Source organism: Antedon bifida, chromosome 11 (assembly GCF_963402885.1).
Source record: "Antedon bifida chromosome 11, ecAntBifi1.1, whole genome shotgun sequence".
NCBI lineage: Eukaryota > Metazoa > Echinodermata > Crinoidea > Comatulida > Antedonidae > Antedon > Antedon bifida.
This window is the reverse complement of record NC_136236.1, coordinates 15,456,711-15,473,245: the sequence shown is the minus strand read 5'-3', so window position 1 is coordinate 15,473,245 and position 16,535 is coordinate 15,456,711. Positions and strand designations below refer to the sequence as shown.

The window sequence follows — 16,535 nt, the reverse complement described above, 5'->3', positions numbered from 1 at the left end:
GTTGACAACAACATTTATGAAGGTGCGACTGATGTTGCAACATCACAGAGCAAATTACAGCAAGATAAGGAGACTGAATGTCTAACAGAAGATGACCCTGTAATGGTTGACAACAACATTTATGAAGGTGCGACTGATGTTGCAACATCACAGAGCAAATTACAGCAAGATAAGGAGACTGAATGTCTAACAGAAGAAGATAACCCTGTAATGGTTGACAACAACATTTATGAAAGTGCGACTGATGTTGCAACATCACAGAGCAAATTACAGCAAGATAAGGAGACTGAATGTCCAACAGAAGATGACCCTGTAATGGTTGACAACAACATTTATGAAGGTGCAACTGATGTTGCAACATCACAGAGCAAATTACAGCAAGATAAGGAGACTGAATGTCCAACAGAAGATGACCCTGTAATGGTTGATAACAACATTTATGAAGGTGCGACTGATGTTTCAACATCACAGAGCAAATTACAGCAAGATAAGGAGACTGAATGTCCAACAGAAGATGACCCTGTAATGGTTGATAACAACATTTATGAAGGTGCGACTGATGTTTCAACATCACAGAGCAAATTACAGCAAGATAAGGAGACTGAATGTCTAACAGCAGATGACCCTGTAATGATTGACAACAACATTTATGAAGGTGTGTAACTATCAAGAAAATAAATGCAACAACATTATATATATCAAGTTGATGTATTTATACACTTTTCAGATGTTTGATTTGACTACCGTGCATATAATTTAGTCAAGAATTAGCTTATTGGATATTTGATAATTATGCAAAGACTTTTCTTTGAGCATTCACTATAACTTTGCCTTTTTTTTTATTTGACTACAGTGCATATACTTTAGTCAAGAATTAGCTTATTAGATATTTGATAATTATGCAAAGACTTTTCTTTGAGCATTCACTTTAACTTTGAATTATTTAAAACTCATTTTATCAACAATTGTATTGCTACTGCTATAAAAATAATATACTTTACTTGATTACAGTTACACTTGTTCACCTCAATTGTGTTTTTAAAAAAAATCGAAGAACTTTCTATGAAATACAAAATGTAGAATAAAAATAAAAGTACATAAGTTGCTTTATCTATTATCAAATTAAATTTGTAATATTTGTGGAGAAATCATAACTATCTATTAAAGATTATTATAGGAATTATACTAAATTTCCAAAGAACAGTACGATATTATTATATTATTATTATTGTTTTAAATTACCCCATTACAATATTCAATTTTATAGATAATCCTGAGCAGCAATAATGTATTGTAATGATGATGTCACAATTTATCTATTTGACTGAATACATTGGTCTGTGAATATATATTCCATACTATTATTAGGGCAACATCGTGTAAACAAAAGCAGATAAAAGAAGAACTACAGTTTTGTTTAGTAAATAAACATGTAAAAGACTAAGCGAAGTATACCAAATTTGGTATATTCTTTGCGAATAAACAAAAAGTTCCTAAGCAGAAAGAAAAAGACATAATGAATAGGATTAAGAACACACATTTAAATATATTAAATCACTACAGATAAAAAAAAATATTAACAAATAAAAACAATGTTTAAGAAAGTGAATTATTCAAAAGTTTTATTCTACATTAATGGAATATTCCACTTAAGGAAGTTAATTTTAAATACCATAAAGTTTGCGAATTAAGCATAAATGATCACAAATTGCAGTCATGGGGAGAAATATTCTTGTTAATATTTTATGGTTTCTCTGTCTTATAACGTACACTCAACAAGAACCTGGACAACTGACTGAAGGTGACATAATTGACCTTAAATGCACTGATCAAACTTTTTTTGAGAAACATTACATCATCTGGTATAGAAGAAGTTATTATACTGGAAATAAAACAGAGATTTACAGAAATGGAATGCTATTAACCTCTGACCTTGGACAAGAAGCATTGGCATACTCACTCAACAACTCCACTGAAGTTGAACTTACAATATCAATCGCAAGAGGGCTTGGACAATTCCTTCACTTAAATAAGTATGAATGTGAAGTAATAGCAACTAGTTCTGGCAACAAATTAATTGATATAACTGATCATGTCCTTCTGTTTATACAATATCCACCACCAGCACCATATCCCCTTTGTACTGTTACTGGTTACCAGGGAGATTTAATTGGGCAAAATGTTATCCTGACCTGTACAACACAGCCAGGTAATCCATCAATAAGCATTCAATGGTGGAGAAATGATTTATTGGTCTTGCATAGAGACATATCATACCTTGATCACGAGAGATTTATAGAACACTCATTGATCTACACATTCACTCTTCAAGAAGAAGATTTAGTGGCAATATACCAATGTAGGGTCACATGGATGGAGGATGTTGCAAGATGTACAGTAAATGAAACACTTCAGTCAACAACAACAGAACCAGACAAATCGACAACAACAAACAGTGGAACTAGACATCAAACGAGCAAAAACACTTTTAAACTGGAGGATGCTATGATCATGGGATTGTCTCTTGGTGCAGTTATTGTTTTTCTAATACTTATAATAATCACTTTACTGTACAAAAGAAATCAGATGCCAAACACTGGTGATCAAATAGCGGCAGGTGTCACTGAAGTAATGGACACACACCCAAGTGAAACAGAATACATCTATGATGATGTTGCTGAAGCAGAACATGTCTATAATAATGTTACAGCAGAAGTGACCAAAGAGCATGTCTATTACAATTGTCCAAGAGATACAGTCTACATCACTACTAACACATATGATGAAAAACAAGAGGTAGAAGATTCATAAGCTGAGATTTCTGTAAGCTCTGTCTACACTTTCAAACTAATTTGACAAAAAAAGTTTGATGTGCCCAAATATGATAGTGATATGCTCAAATATGGTAGTGATATGATATCATCATGTCCAAATATCGGCTCATCTCATTTTTTTGTCACATAATTAAGTCTGATTGTGTAGACAGAATTTAAGACTAACTAACCTAATAAGTCTTTTGGATTAGTCACTCGGCATTAAATGATATTAATAACTATCTGAAACACTTGTCTGTCTAAATCACAATCATATCATATCAACAAATTTCAAATTATATTTGATTAGAGCATTTCAAACTGATTTTAATAATTGTTTACCCATTATAATATGTTTCTCACTTTATCGTTTATTAGGTGATCATTTAGAATAAAATGATCACCTATTGTTATTGTATAAAATCTTTATTATTATTTTTTTTTTTATTATTTTTTTTCTTTTTATTGTTTCTGTACACTATTTTGTGTAACAATTATCTCAAAAAGTTTAATGTCAATGATTACAAAAATTTCAGAATATCTTTCAAATAATACAACTTAATCCTAATAAGCTTTCCAGCGTGATCACTCATCCGTGACGACATTTATACGCCATTTTGCGAAATCACATTATCAATCATATCTCCATAATTCATTATCACATATTAATGAAATTCACTACACGTAAACTTCAGATCAAGGGTAAAAATATTAGCAAATAAAAACGCACGCGCACGTAGGTTCATGCGCGTGATATCGCGCGTTAAAAATTTAAAACGCTCAAAATTAAGTTTTGATCAATTTAGAGCATGAATTAGGCCATTTGCGTGTTTCAAAAAATTACTGCGCAAAAATGCGTTTTTGCGCGCGCGATACTTAAAAAGCGTAAAAAATATGAATTTTTTTTACAAATCTCATTCTACTCACCATCCTTAGTACATTCACCAAATTTGAGTCAGTTCCGACTTAAAATAACGCTATACGAGCACGTTAAAAATGACAAAATGCGCACATTTATTTTACAAAAGTTCTGAAAATGGTGAAAAATAGGTCTTTTTTAAAATGAAAATAATTCTTCAGAATGCAAGATGACCCCCGATTTTTTTAACTTATTCTGGAAGCCATTGAGTTGTAGATATGAATTCATGTACACATTTTACGTACAAAATGTTTTGACGTCATCAAATGGCCACTTGAATTTAAAAATTAGGATTTGTTATCTTTTTGTGTAGATTATCACATTCAACAGAGCGCATCTTGGTTATGTGTGCTCGAATTTCGCACAACTTTCAGTATGTGCTTGCTTAATTAATTATCTTTATCATGAGTTGACACTATCTTCATTTTAATGACGTCATCACGCGTAAAAACTTGAATAACGTAGGCCGTGTAATTTCACCTTCGCAGTAAATTTGAATATCTTACAGCTCTTCAGAATTGAAGGTTACCTTGATGATTATAATTTATTATGAAAGCTGATGAAATGTAGATATTTATTCATATAAAAATTAAGCCTATCGGATGTTGTGACGTTAACATATGGCCAGTTGAAGTGAAAAAGTAGTTTTTTCATATTTTTCGTCAAAGTTATACACAATTCAAAGAGCGCGCACAGCGCTTCTACGTGCCAAATTGTTTTCCAAATCTTATATTATTTTGCTCAATTAATTATCTTTCGAAATTGTCATCTTAAAGTTTAGTTTGATAACGTCATCATGCCAAAAAATTAGAACATGTGTCCCGCAATTTCACCTATGCTACACTGTATATAGATATACAGTATATACTGTACATATTGTATATGGCATATAGGCACAACTCAGCACTATAAGCATATAATAGGATGGCATACATCAACATTTTCCGATCGTATGTTAACGTACGTGCATGTTTAAAAAAAAATTAATTTCAGTAAAATGATAAAAATGATCACCTATAATTCGTCAAAGTGACGAATTAAATTCTAGTTATTTATTTACTTTGGTGTTGTTACTGGGTGGTGGTTTAAAGTTTCTATCTTCTATATATAAATTTACATACGGGCAAAATTCGGTAAATCGCGCGTTATTTCTGGAATGTTTACTCGATGGTATATAAAGTTGGTTAGAATCTCGGTACTGATTTTAACCACCTGATGTAACCCTGTTTACTAATTAAACTGAGTTAGATAATTAGTTATTGACAATTAAAACGAATTTAGGTTCAACGATTTGCCCCAAATAGGGGTGTTTTCCGATCGTGGTATACACTGTCTAATGGATGTCCTCTTGAAAAATACCTGCACACAATAATACGAGGATGCATCGCATTTTCCTATCTCCTCTTACGATAATTGTTTTTAATGGCTGAAAAATGGTTGAACAGCTCGAGTACAGTATCATAATGTTGAAGACAGGCCAATTTTTTTTAAAAACAAATGTATTGATTTGCGATGAATGGAACATTCCAATCTCTGTTCCACAAGTTTCTATTCCCTCAGGCGTCGTAAAGACAAGTACAGTCATAACAGAAATTCGATCAATTTTTTTCCAATCTGTGCTGCAGAGGTTGGATATAAGTATTTTTTTAACGGATAATGCGCTAGCCTTTCCAGTCGTCGTCTATGTAAAATTAACTTTATTATTGCAGTTAAACCACTATCCACACCACCACCCTCCACCTCACTGGCATGAGTAGCGTTGTAAAGCCAGTAGAGGACAGGCTTACAGTACGAAGGATCACATGCTCTAAACGCAGAACAACTTTTGTGGTTAGGAACCAACTTAAGTATGGATTGGCTCTAAGAAACAATTGAAAATCATTAGGCCTACTAATTAAGTTGAGTTAGATAATTATCTATTGACGATTAAAGCGAATTTACGATTTACCACGAATAGAGGTATTTACTTTATTACTGACAGTTCCTTCTGAACGTTTGTATTAATTAATAATGTAATTACAAAAAAAAAATATAAACGTCGTATTAGTGATGTATCGTTACATGTACTGTACTATTTCAATCGACTATGACGGTGACAGTTTCAACAAAGTATTAAATCGCAATGTTTTACTGTGTTTAGTGAATATTATTTGTAAAACATGAAAACAATTAATATTTTACCAAATGGATAAAGAATACATTTAAAAATTGTTCGTCTTTGCACCCATCCTCTTCCCCATCCATCAACCCTAATGTTACATACAATTAAATACAAATTCAGTTTGTTACAATACAATTGGTCTTATTTTGTGACAAGTTTCTCTTTCGGAAGTAATTCCCAGGGTGCTAATTTTAGTTGAGTACATAAATCACTGTGTCTATTTATTCGTTCCTGTAAACGACATGTATTATTGTCCTGCATGTACATTTGAAGTCGCCAGTTTTTTACCGCTGAAATCACTATGTATTCGAGAACCATCTGTGGGCACGAGTTATATGTAAATTTATATTATCTTTTTGGAGGTTGCAGCTTGTGAATTGATGCTACAAAGTAATGGTTGATAACAAGATTTACACAGTGGTGTAATATCAAGTAAAACAATAGAAAATGAATGCAAGTAAACAACACTAATAATCAATGTTCTATTATATAATACCAATATTAGCTTGTGATCACTTTGGCATCTGAAAGCACTGGTTTTCCCAAGTGCGCTTATAAAACCATAATATTTCAGTATGAAAGCTTTTCTTTTTTTGTAGATTTTTGACATTTCTACATTTATTTACTTCAACATTGTTGCTGAATGGCTTAGATTTCCAATCCTTCTGCCTATATTTTTATATTTATTATTGTTATTATAGAGCTCCTGCTTTGTAAATTGATCCTGAAATTTCCATTTGTAGAACCACAATTGTAAAATAAATTGAATGCAGATTTGTTATAAAAAAATAAATAAAATTTCCTCCTCTCTATTATGTATCCACATCCAAATACTATATGATAAAAAAATGACCATGGGTCTCATAAGTAAATAACATTATTTTCTTAATCAATATTACTTCTATTTAATCATAAATGGAATACTATTTTGTTAAATAAATGCTTATATATATTTGAAATTCAATTACATGCATTCACATGTACTTTTAAATTTGGTGAATTGAAGTAGCTATACTTGTATCACAATTTGAGACTATTATATTATATTTCTGCCAAGAATAAAGTTTAATATTTAGCATTTGAGTTGACTGCAAATTTTATTTTTGACTACAATTACAATTTGTTTTATTAAAAAAAAGGCATTTCTGAGATATGGCAGCCAACTAAAGGTGCCCTTATGTCAAAAGGAAACTCAACTTAACTGAAAGGAACTAGTTGCGCTAAAGCCCTTATGTCGACATTTCGAGCAACTGAACTAAAAGGAACGAGCGCTTCTGTCGGCACAGGAACTGATTGTAACTAGTCATGGTTATCTTATGGCACACTAAGCGTGATTCGTATAAAAACCTGTATGTTACCTTACCCAAATAGTAGAACAACTAAAAGGAATTGAAAGTAACTATGCTTATGTCGACATGTTTTGTGTGCCGTCCAGTTGCGGTTAGTTGAGGAGAGTTGCATTCAGTTGCTCAGAGCGCTTATGTCGACACAGTTGAGTGGAGTTCTGTGTTGATATAAGAGCATCTTAACCGATAGATGTACTAACTAAATTCTAGAGTTTGTTAGGCCATGTCAAAAGGTGTTAAGGTTCATTTTCGATAAAAAACATACTATTACTTACCCTACAAAAGAGTCATTATTGCAATCATTCAATGCTATGATTCCTTTCACTCATCAACATGAACATTCAATCTTTTCACTGTTGGAGTAAATCTTGGCCTTAAACTTATAAACATTCATTATTGGTATAACGTTACTTGATATGCCAAAATCAAACTCCAATAAAGATTATTGTGAAATGTAAGAACATTAACAATATTTATATAATACTCAAATGTAAGGAAGTTATCATAATAATACATCCTGATTTGGTGATTTAAAGTATTTAGACAAAAAAATATTACCATGAATATTATATTATATTCTTTCCGTGTATTAATTAGGAATATACCATTTTTCTAAAAAAATGAGTTAATATCTGTTAATTTACAATTTAAGTTAACAATTTTAAACAAATTATTTTGTTTGGCTTTATAAACACACACCTTTTGATTATGATATATAGATACTTCCTAATGATGTAATATTAAAATTGTCTCTACACTTTTGGTATATTCCTTATAAGGAAGTTTAAAATATTTTACAATAGAACTGCTGCAGTCATGGTGGGAGGTAAATGTGTTGATATTTTGTGGATTATTTTACTTATAATAAATGTACATCAGACAACTCAAGAGGAACAACCTAAAATTGTATATGCCACTGAAGGTGATATATTTGACCTGAAATGTACTAATCAAACATTTATAGAAGAACATTACATCATCTGGTACAGAAAGGGAATATCAATTTACAGAAATGGAACACTACTGACTTCTAAATTAGGCAAAGAAGCATTGGCATACTCACTTAACAACTCAACTGAAGCTGACCTGAAACTATCAATAAAAAAAGGACTTGGACAATATCTTAATGGAAATAACTATGAATGTGCAGTTATAGAAACCAGTACTGGTGATACCCTATTTTCCTATAACTATGGCTATCTGGTTGTAGAATATCCAACTCCAGCACCATATCCTCTTTGTTATGCTACCAGTTATCAGAGAAATTCTATTGGACAAAATGTTACACTGTCGTGTGTAACACAGCCAGGTAATCCAAGAATAAGCATTCAATGGTGGCAAGGTAATGTAAGTGTTACAAGAAAACACTTAATAGTGTACAATGGTCTAAACAAATTTAAAGATTATTCATTGAACTATACCTTCAATATTCAACAAGAAGATTTAGAGACAACATACCAATGCAGGGTCACATGGAAGAAAGATGCTAAAACATGTACAGTAGAGAAACAAACAAGAGTAACAGAACCAGAGAAATTGACCAAACCAACAACAGAAACATTGACCAAATCAATGCAAGAGACATCAATCAAACCAACACCAGTCACATTGACCACACCTACACCAGAGATATTGACCACACCAACACCAGAGAAATTGACCAAACCAACAACAGAAAAATTGACCAAACCAACACCAGTCACATTGACCACACCAACACCAGAGATATTGACCACACCAACACCAGAGATATTGACCACACCAACACCAGAGATATTGACCACACCTACACAAGAGACACTTATGGAAGACACTACAACTGCTGATAAGTCTTTAACCATTGGATTGTCTCTTGGTGCAGTTATTATTCTTCTACTGATACTGTTAATTATTTCTTTACAATTACTGCACAAGAGAAATCGTTCAAATCAGACACCAAACACTGGTGTTCAAAATATGGTAGGTGTTACTGAAGTAACAGACATATACAACAAACCAATTGAAATGAAAACAGAATACATATATGATGATGTTAAAGAACAAGAAGAAATTAACACAAAACATGTCTATGATGATGTTGCTGAAGAAAAAGAACATGTCTATAAAAATGTCAAGAGAGAAATTAACACAAACCATGTCTACGATGATGTTGCTGAAGAAAAAGAACATGTCTATAATAATGTCAAGGCTAACAAGAAACGGGTAGAAGAAGATGAGAAGTATGAGAGTGTGCTGCCATCTTAATCACCAGATAATGTCAAAAACCTCTCCTGATGAACCTTTCTACAAAACACAACCATCCCTAATTTACTAAATAATGTTCTTACTTTTGTTAAAATACACCCCTATCCAGGGGAATCTGCCAAAATCAAACACACCTAAATTGTACAGTAATTATTACTACTATTGATTGCTTCTTATATCTGCTGCTAGGTGTAATATGACATTTATCTAAGTATAAAACTGTTTCTGTCAATAATGTTTGTGTGATCAACAAAGATAAATTCCATCAATGTTATGTATTCACAGTCAATGTGAATCACCGTCTGCTGATGTTTTCAGTATTTAAGTCGTAAATTTATTATATAATTATAATACCAATATTAGCTTGTGTTCACTTTTAAAAGCACAATATTTCTGTATGAAAGCTTTTTTTAGATTTTTTACCTTTACAAATGTATTTACTTCAACAACTACATTTTTATATATATTATTATCATTATTATAGAGTTTCTGCTTTGTAAATTGATGCTGAAATTTCCATTTGTAGAACCACAATTGTAAAATAAATTGAATAACGCAGATTTGTTATAAAAAAAAACACTAAAATGTCCTCCTGTCTATTATGTATCCACATCTCTGAAAATACTATATGATAAAAAAAATACATGGCCATGGGTCTCATAAGTATATAACATTATTATCTTAATCAATATTACTTCTATTTAATCCATAAATTGAAATACTATTTTGTTAAATGAATGCTTATATAATTAAAATTACATTCACATGTACTTTTAAATTTGTTGAATTGAAGTTAGTTATACTTGTATCACAATTTGTGACTATTATATTATATTTCTGCCAAGAATAAAGTTTATTATTAGCAAATGAGTTGAATGCAAATTTAATTTTTGACTACAATTACAATTTGTTTTATTTAAAAAAAGGCATTTCTGAGGTATGGCAGACAACTAAAGGTGCCTTAATGTCAAATAGAAACTCAACTCAACTGAAAGGAACTAGTTGCGCTAAAGCCCTTATGTCGACATTTTGAGCAACTGAACTGAACTGAACTAAAAGGAAGTAGTGTGCAAGCGCTTATGTCGACATAGGAACTGATTGTAACTAGTCATGGTTATCTTATGGCACACTAAGCACGATTCGTATATGAACCTGTATGTTACCTTATATGCTGGTTATGGTCACCTATACCACACACATGACTTGATTCAAAGTTTTCAGTTCCGCAAAAAGTAGAACAACTCAAAGGAATTGAAAGCAACTATGTGATATATTTTGTGTGCCTTTCAGTTGCGGTTAGTTGAGGTGAGTTGCATACAGTTGCTCGGAGCGCTTATGTTGACACAGTTGAGTGGAGTTCTGTGTTGACATAACCCTTTGCAAAAAAGCCGTATACGAACGTATACGATTTACATACGTTTCGTATATGTTTCGTATAGGAAGTCCATTTCGTATACGAAACGTATACGCCAATTCGGAAGTTCCTGCCCGCATAATAAACATATACGAACCGTATACGATCATTTATAAACAATTTCCTAATTATACGATCCGTATACAATCCGTATACGATCCGTATACGATACGACGCGTGTACGTATACAAACTGCATCATATTACCAAGCGAAAAGGGACTGTCCCTCTTTTTACAAGACGACGATAGCATACGTTACGATGGCAGGAGCATCTTGACTGCAGTAATTCGTGTACAATTTGTTTGTTTTTTTTTCGGTCGGTATATGTACATTAAATTCCCTATGATGATTTAGTTCATATTTTTCGCTAATGAAAAAAATTGGTGCTGTATTTTACAAGACGTTATTTTTCTATCAAGCATAAAAACCCACCCAGGCTGTTCCGTCTTGTTTATCCCCTCTGCTATTTCTTTACCTTTGGTACGTTCCATTAATAAGTGAATCATACAAAATGTGCTGTTATTAATTTGAAAGTGCTTTAATTAATTATAATGTACTTGGAAATAAATAAATAAATTTTAAATTGGGCCCGCAGTATATTAAATTTAAAACGAGTAAGTAAAATCCATAAATTACGATGTAACAAAAATGTAGAATACATGTGGCTCCCTATTATATATATGGAATGATCCAAATAAATTCGCCCAAAACGTGCCTGTGTTGTGTGTGCTGCATGCATACATGCATCACATGGATGGATCAGATTTCATTCATTTTCAATCATGTGTTGTTGTCCAACAGGATTTTTTTGCTACGGGTTTTAACTCGCCATAAAAAAAAAAATGGGATGTAGGCCTAGTTACAGTGGGCCAAAGTAGATAGTAAATTCGATGACTTCTAGCTAGCTAGGCTATAGGCATATTGTAATTGTATAGATCGAACATGCAGTAACTAGCTACTGCAGCAGCTCTAGTAAACTAAGAGTAACTAGGCCTGGGAAAAATACGCCAAGGAAAAGAGTCTGTGGTACACTCATTGTGAAAATAAGCTAGCTAGCTTTCCCCTATATATTAGATTTGGTTATATTGTATTATTTTAATAACCTACTTGCAAAGTTAGGGGGTGCCAACAAAACATTCAACAGCCAAAAATACGAAAAAAGAAGCTCCGACGTTTTAAAGCATTTTACTATTTTAGGCATCAGAACTAATTGCTGTAAATTTCCTAGAGTTGTCACTGATGAATACAATTTAACATAACCTACTTTGGTACGTTCCATTAATAAGTGAATCATACAAAATGTGCTGTTATTAATTTGAAAGTGCTTTAATTAATAATAATGTACTTGGAAATATATAAATAACTTTTAAATTGGGCCCGCAGTATATTAAATATACTGTAACTTAAAAAATCCAAATGATAAATTGTACGCGAACGTAGTAAAACCAGATAAATGTTAAATACTTATTTTACATCTCCCTGGTAAATGCTGATAGGCCAAGCGGTATTTAATTATATTTTTATTTATTTAATTCGTAAATTAAAAAAAAATCGTTAATATAAATATGTGAACCTTTGTAACTTTTTGCTGTATATGCGCGGGCGCGAGATACTTAATAAGATAGGCTTTATTCATATCATATGTTGGAGTGGTAAACAACTATGAGCCTAGTTGCGAGGATACCGCTTCGTAACTACGTATTGACGTATAGACGTTTTACTATTGTATGTAATAAATTGTGTACAATATTAGTAGCTAATAGTTTTGTTGTGCCCCTCTGTACACACGGCTGCTGGATATTTGTTTATCATTTTAATGAATGTAGTACGTGTCTAACTCCAAATAAAGATATAACTAGAACACATTTTTGATCTTTTTCAAGAATCTGATAAACATGACTCATCTTTTTACATAATATACAGCATCAGCATGTACAATCTAATTTAATTATCACACAATTGAAAAGAAAGGACAAGGATTTCAAATAAACTGTTACAAATAAACAATTATGAATGAAATAGTTGGGGTATTGTTGGGTCCATGGGAAATCAACAATGTTTAGTAGACTTATTTAATTTGTTATTTACAGTTGAGGGTGGTTATTTTTTAAAGACATGTTTTATGATTTCTTAATCACCAAGCAGAAATACCGCTGAGATAAATGAAAGCAATTCAATCTGTTCGCTTAACCGGGAAAAAGTTGAAAGAAATTCGATATACTGTATTTACTATAACCACTAATTTTGTTTTTTAATTTTTTTCTACGGAAGTGATCAACTTCATATTCAAAATCCGATTGTATTCATCGTTAAATAATAATTATTATATAATGTTAATGTACATATCAACACATCCCACTTCTGTTTTGGATCATGGTTTTCCTCTTCCGCATTATTTGCCAAAGTATTGTTACTCCATCTCCACTATACTACAACACATGTCGCGGAATAATATCGCTTAACATAAACGATGTAATTTGACCACCCAAAGCTCGCACGTGGTGTGACGAATTGAGAAGATCGAACGACGCGACGTACCCGATGATATGCATGATTGGCCACCAGAGAGCCGAGTCGACCACGAGTTGCAACTGTAGGCAACCGAGCGACGATCGGTCGTCGTCGGCGGCTGAACTTACTGACCTCTGTCATATTTTATAAAGGAAAACTGCAAACAACATCGTGAAAATGGCCCCTTGTCTTGTCCTTTCTAGGCCTACCTAGTAGTAGTATACCTGTTTAGCGTATTTTATTGACTTGCGAAAAACGTTGTTTGAATTTTATCGGTAGCCTAGGCTATCTAATAAATAGAAATAAATATGGTCTTATGTCCTAGCTCCTACTACTACTACTATACTAATAATACTACTAGACTAGTAGTGGCTGGTGCTAGCTAGGCCAGAGAGCCAGCCTACGTACGTATTTGTTGTAATGACAATTTAAATGTTTTATTTAGCTCTATTCTACTCATTACTACTATTATAATTTATAAAATGGCCTAGTTTGTTCGTATATGATTCGTATACGATATTCTTATCATGAATAAACAACGTATCCTACGTTACGTATGCTAAACGTATACGACGCCAACTCTTTGTGGAGCAACAGAGTGGAAATAATGTAAACAGTGAAATCGTATACGATCCGTATACGTCGTATACGTTTTCAGCGTATACGGATCGTATACGGCTTTTTTGCAAAGGGAAGAGCATCTTAACCGATAGATGTACTAACTAAATTCTAGAGTTTGTTAGGCCATGTCAAAAGGTGTTAAGGTTCATTTTCCGTGCCTAGGCCTAAAAAACATACTATAACTTGCCCTACAAAAGAGTCATTATTGCAATCATTCAATGCTATGATTTCTTTCACTCATCATTAAAAGATTGAACATTCAATCTTTCCAACGATTGAATGTTCAATCTTTTCACTGTTGAAGTAAATCTTGGCCTTAACCTTATAAACATTCATTATTGGTTTAACGTTATTTGTTATGTCAAAATCAAACTCCAATAAAGATTATTGTGATATGTAAGAACATTAACAATATTTATACAATACTCAAATGTAAGGAAGTTATCATAATAATACATCCTGATCTGGTGATGTAAAGTATTTAGACAAAAAAATATTACCATGAATATTGTATTTTATTCTTTCCGTGTTAGGAATATACCATTTTTCTAAAAAATAAAATGAGTTGATATCTGTTAATTTACAATTTAAATTAAAAATTTGAAACAAATTATGTGTCTTTATCTTATCTTTTTGTTTGGCTTTATAAACACATGCCTTTTGATTATGATATAGATACTTCTTAATGATACAATATTAAAATTGTGTCTACACTTTTGGTATATTCCTTATAAGGAAGTTTATAATAATTAAACATATAACAATAGAACATCAGATTAAACTGCAGTCATGGTGGGAGGTAAATTTGTTGAGATTTTGTGGATTGTTTCACTCATAATAAACGTACTTCAGGCAACTCAAGAGGAACAACCTAAAATTGTACATGCCAAAGAAGGCGATATTATTAACTTAAAGTGTAATGATCAACCTTTGATAGAGGGACAATACACAATCTGGTACAGAAAGGAAACAGAGATTTACAGGAATGGGGCACTACTGACCTCTGACCTTGGACAAGAAGCACTGGCATACTCACTCAACAACTCCATTGAAGCTGAATTTATAATAACAATAAAAAAAGGACTTGGACAATATCTTCATGGAAATAACTATGAATGTGCAGTAATAGAAGCCAGTACTGGTAATATATTATTTTCAAATAATTACGGCTATCTGCTTGTAGACTATCCACCTCCAGCACCATATCCTCTTTGTTCTGCTACCAGTTATCAGAGCGATTCTTTTGGACAAAATGTTACACTGTTGTGTGTAACACAGCCAGGTAATCCAAGAATAAGCATTCAATGGTGGCAAGGTAATGTAAATGTTACAAGTAAACGCTTAATAGTGTACAATGGTGAAAACAAACTTAGAGATTTCTCATTGAACTATACATTTACTCTTCAACAAGAAGATTTAGAGACAACATACCAATGTAGGGTCACATGGATGGAGGATGTTAAAACATGTACAGTGCAAGAAACACTTCACTCGACAACAGCAGAAGCAACAACAGAACCAGAGACAGCAACACAAGAGACACTTCTCACACCAACAACATTGGAAAAATCAATCACACTAACAACAGAGACATTGACTACAATAACACTAGAGACATCAACCACACCAACACCAGAGATATTGACCACACTAACACCAGAGACATCGACCACACCAACACCAGAGACATCGACCACACCAACACCAGAGATATTTACCACACCAACACCAGAGATATTGACCACACTAACACCAGAGACATCGACCACACCAACACCAGAGATATTGACCACACTAACACCAGAGACATCGACTACACCAACACCAGAAAAACTGACCTCATCAACACTAAAAAAGTTAACAACATTAAGGACAGATACACTGACCACTTCAACACCAGAGATATTGACCACACTAACACCAAAGATATTGACAACAAAAAAACTAGAAGAGACTGCTGCAAGTCTATCCAAATCCTTTGCAACAGATGAAATCCGTCAACATACATCAACACAACTCATGACTACCAAACGCACTAAACAAACTTCTCAAAAAAGTGAGAGTATACTAATATATCTATTAGCAATCCCAGCTGTTATTTGTGCTTGCCTTGTAGTTCTTGTAATTTTTGTTGTCTTGAAGAAACGAGCTGAAAAAAGAAAGTCTAAAACAGATGGCGATAAAGTGCAGATGAAGTATTGGAAACAAAAGAAAGATCAGGATTCCAATGAAAGTCAGGGATTATCCACAGAGGATAATCCAGTGTGTAATGGATCAACTTCAAAGGATCAACCAGAATTAACGCTACAACCAGAACTAAAGAAACCATCTGACACACACAGTAGAAATGACACTCAGGTAGTTCCAAAATCAATGAGAAATGTGAATCAGCAAGATAAGGAGACCGACTGTCCAACAGAGGGTGCCAAATTACAGCAAGATAAAGAGTCTGAATATCAGACAGAAGATGACAATGAAATGGTTGATAACAGCATTTATGAAGGT

The 16,535-nt window shown here is 32.7% G+C and overlaps 2 protein-coding genes and 1 long non-coding RNA gene across 5 annotated transcripts in view; 2 read left to right on the top strand and 1 right to left on the bottom strand.

Annotated features, from left to right (window-relative positions):
* LOC144855353 (GRAM domain-containing protein 4-like) overlaps positions 1 to 16,535 on the bottom strand; it is a 100,818-nt gene that overhangs the window by 39,418 nt on the left and 44,865 nt on the right. The gene's annotated exons all lie outside the window — the stretch shown is intronic.
* Positions 7 to 1,168, top strand: LOC144855366 (uncharacterized). Its single transcript, XR_013614797.1, has 2 exons — positions 7 to 97; positions 417 to 1,168. It is a non-coding gene; the product is annotated as an uncharacterized LOC144855366 (long non-coding RNA).
* The window catches only part of LOC144856133 (uncharacterized), a 39,830-nt gene continuing 38,114 nt past the window's right edge, over positions 14,820 to 16,535 (top strand). Inside the window, exon 1 of the mRNA XM_078714099.1 lies at positions 14,820 to 16,533. Within this exon, the coding sequence (XP_078570225.1) occupies positions 14,820 to 16,533 (1,714 nt within the window). The remainder of the gene's footprint in view (positions 16,534 to 16,535) is intronic.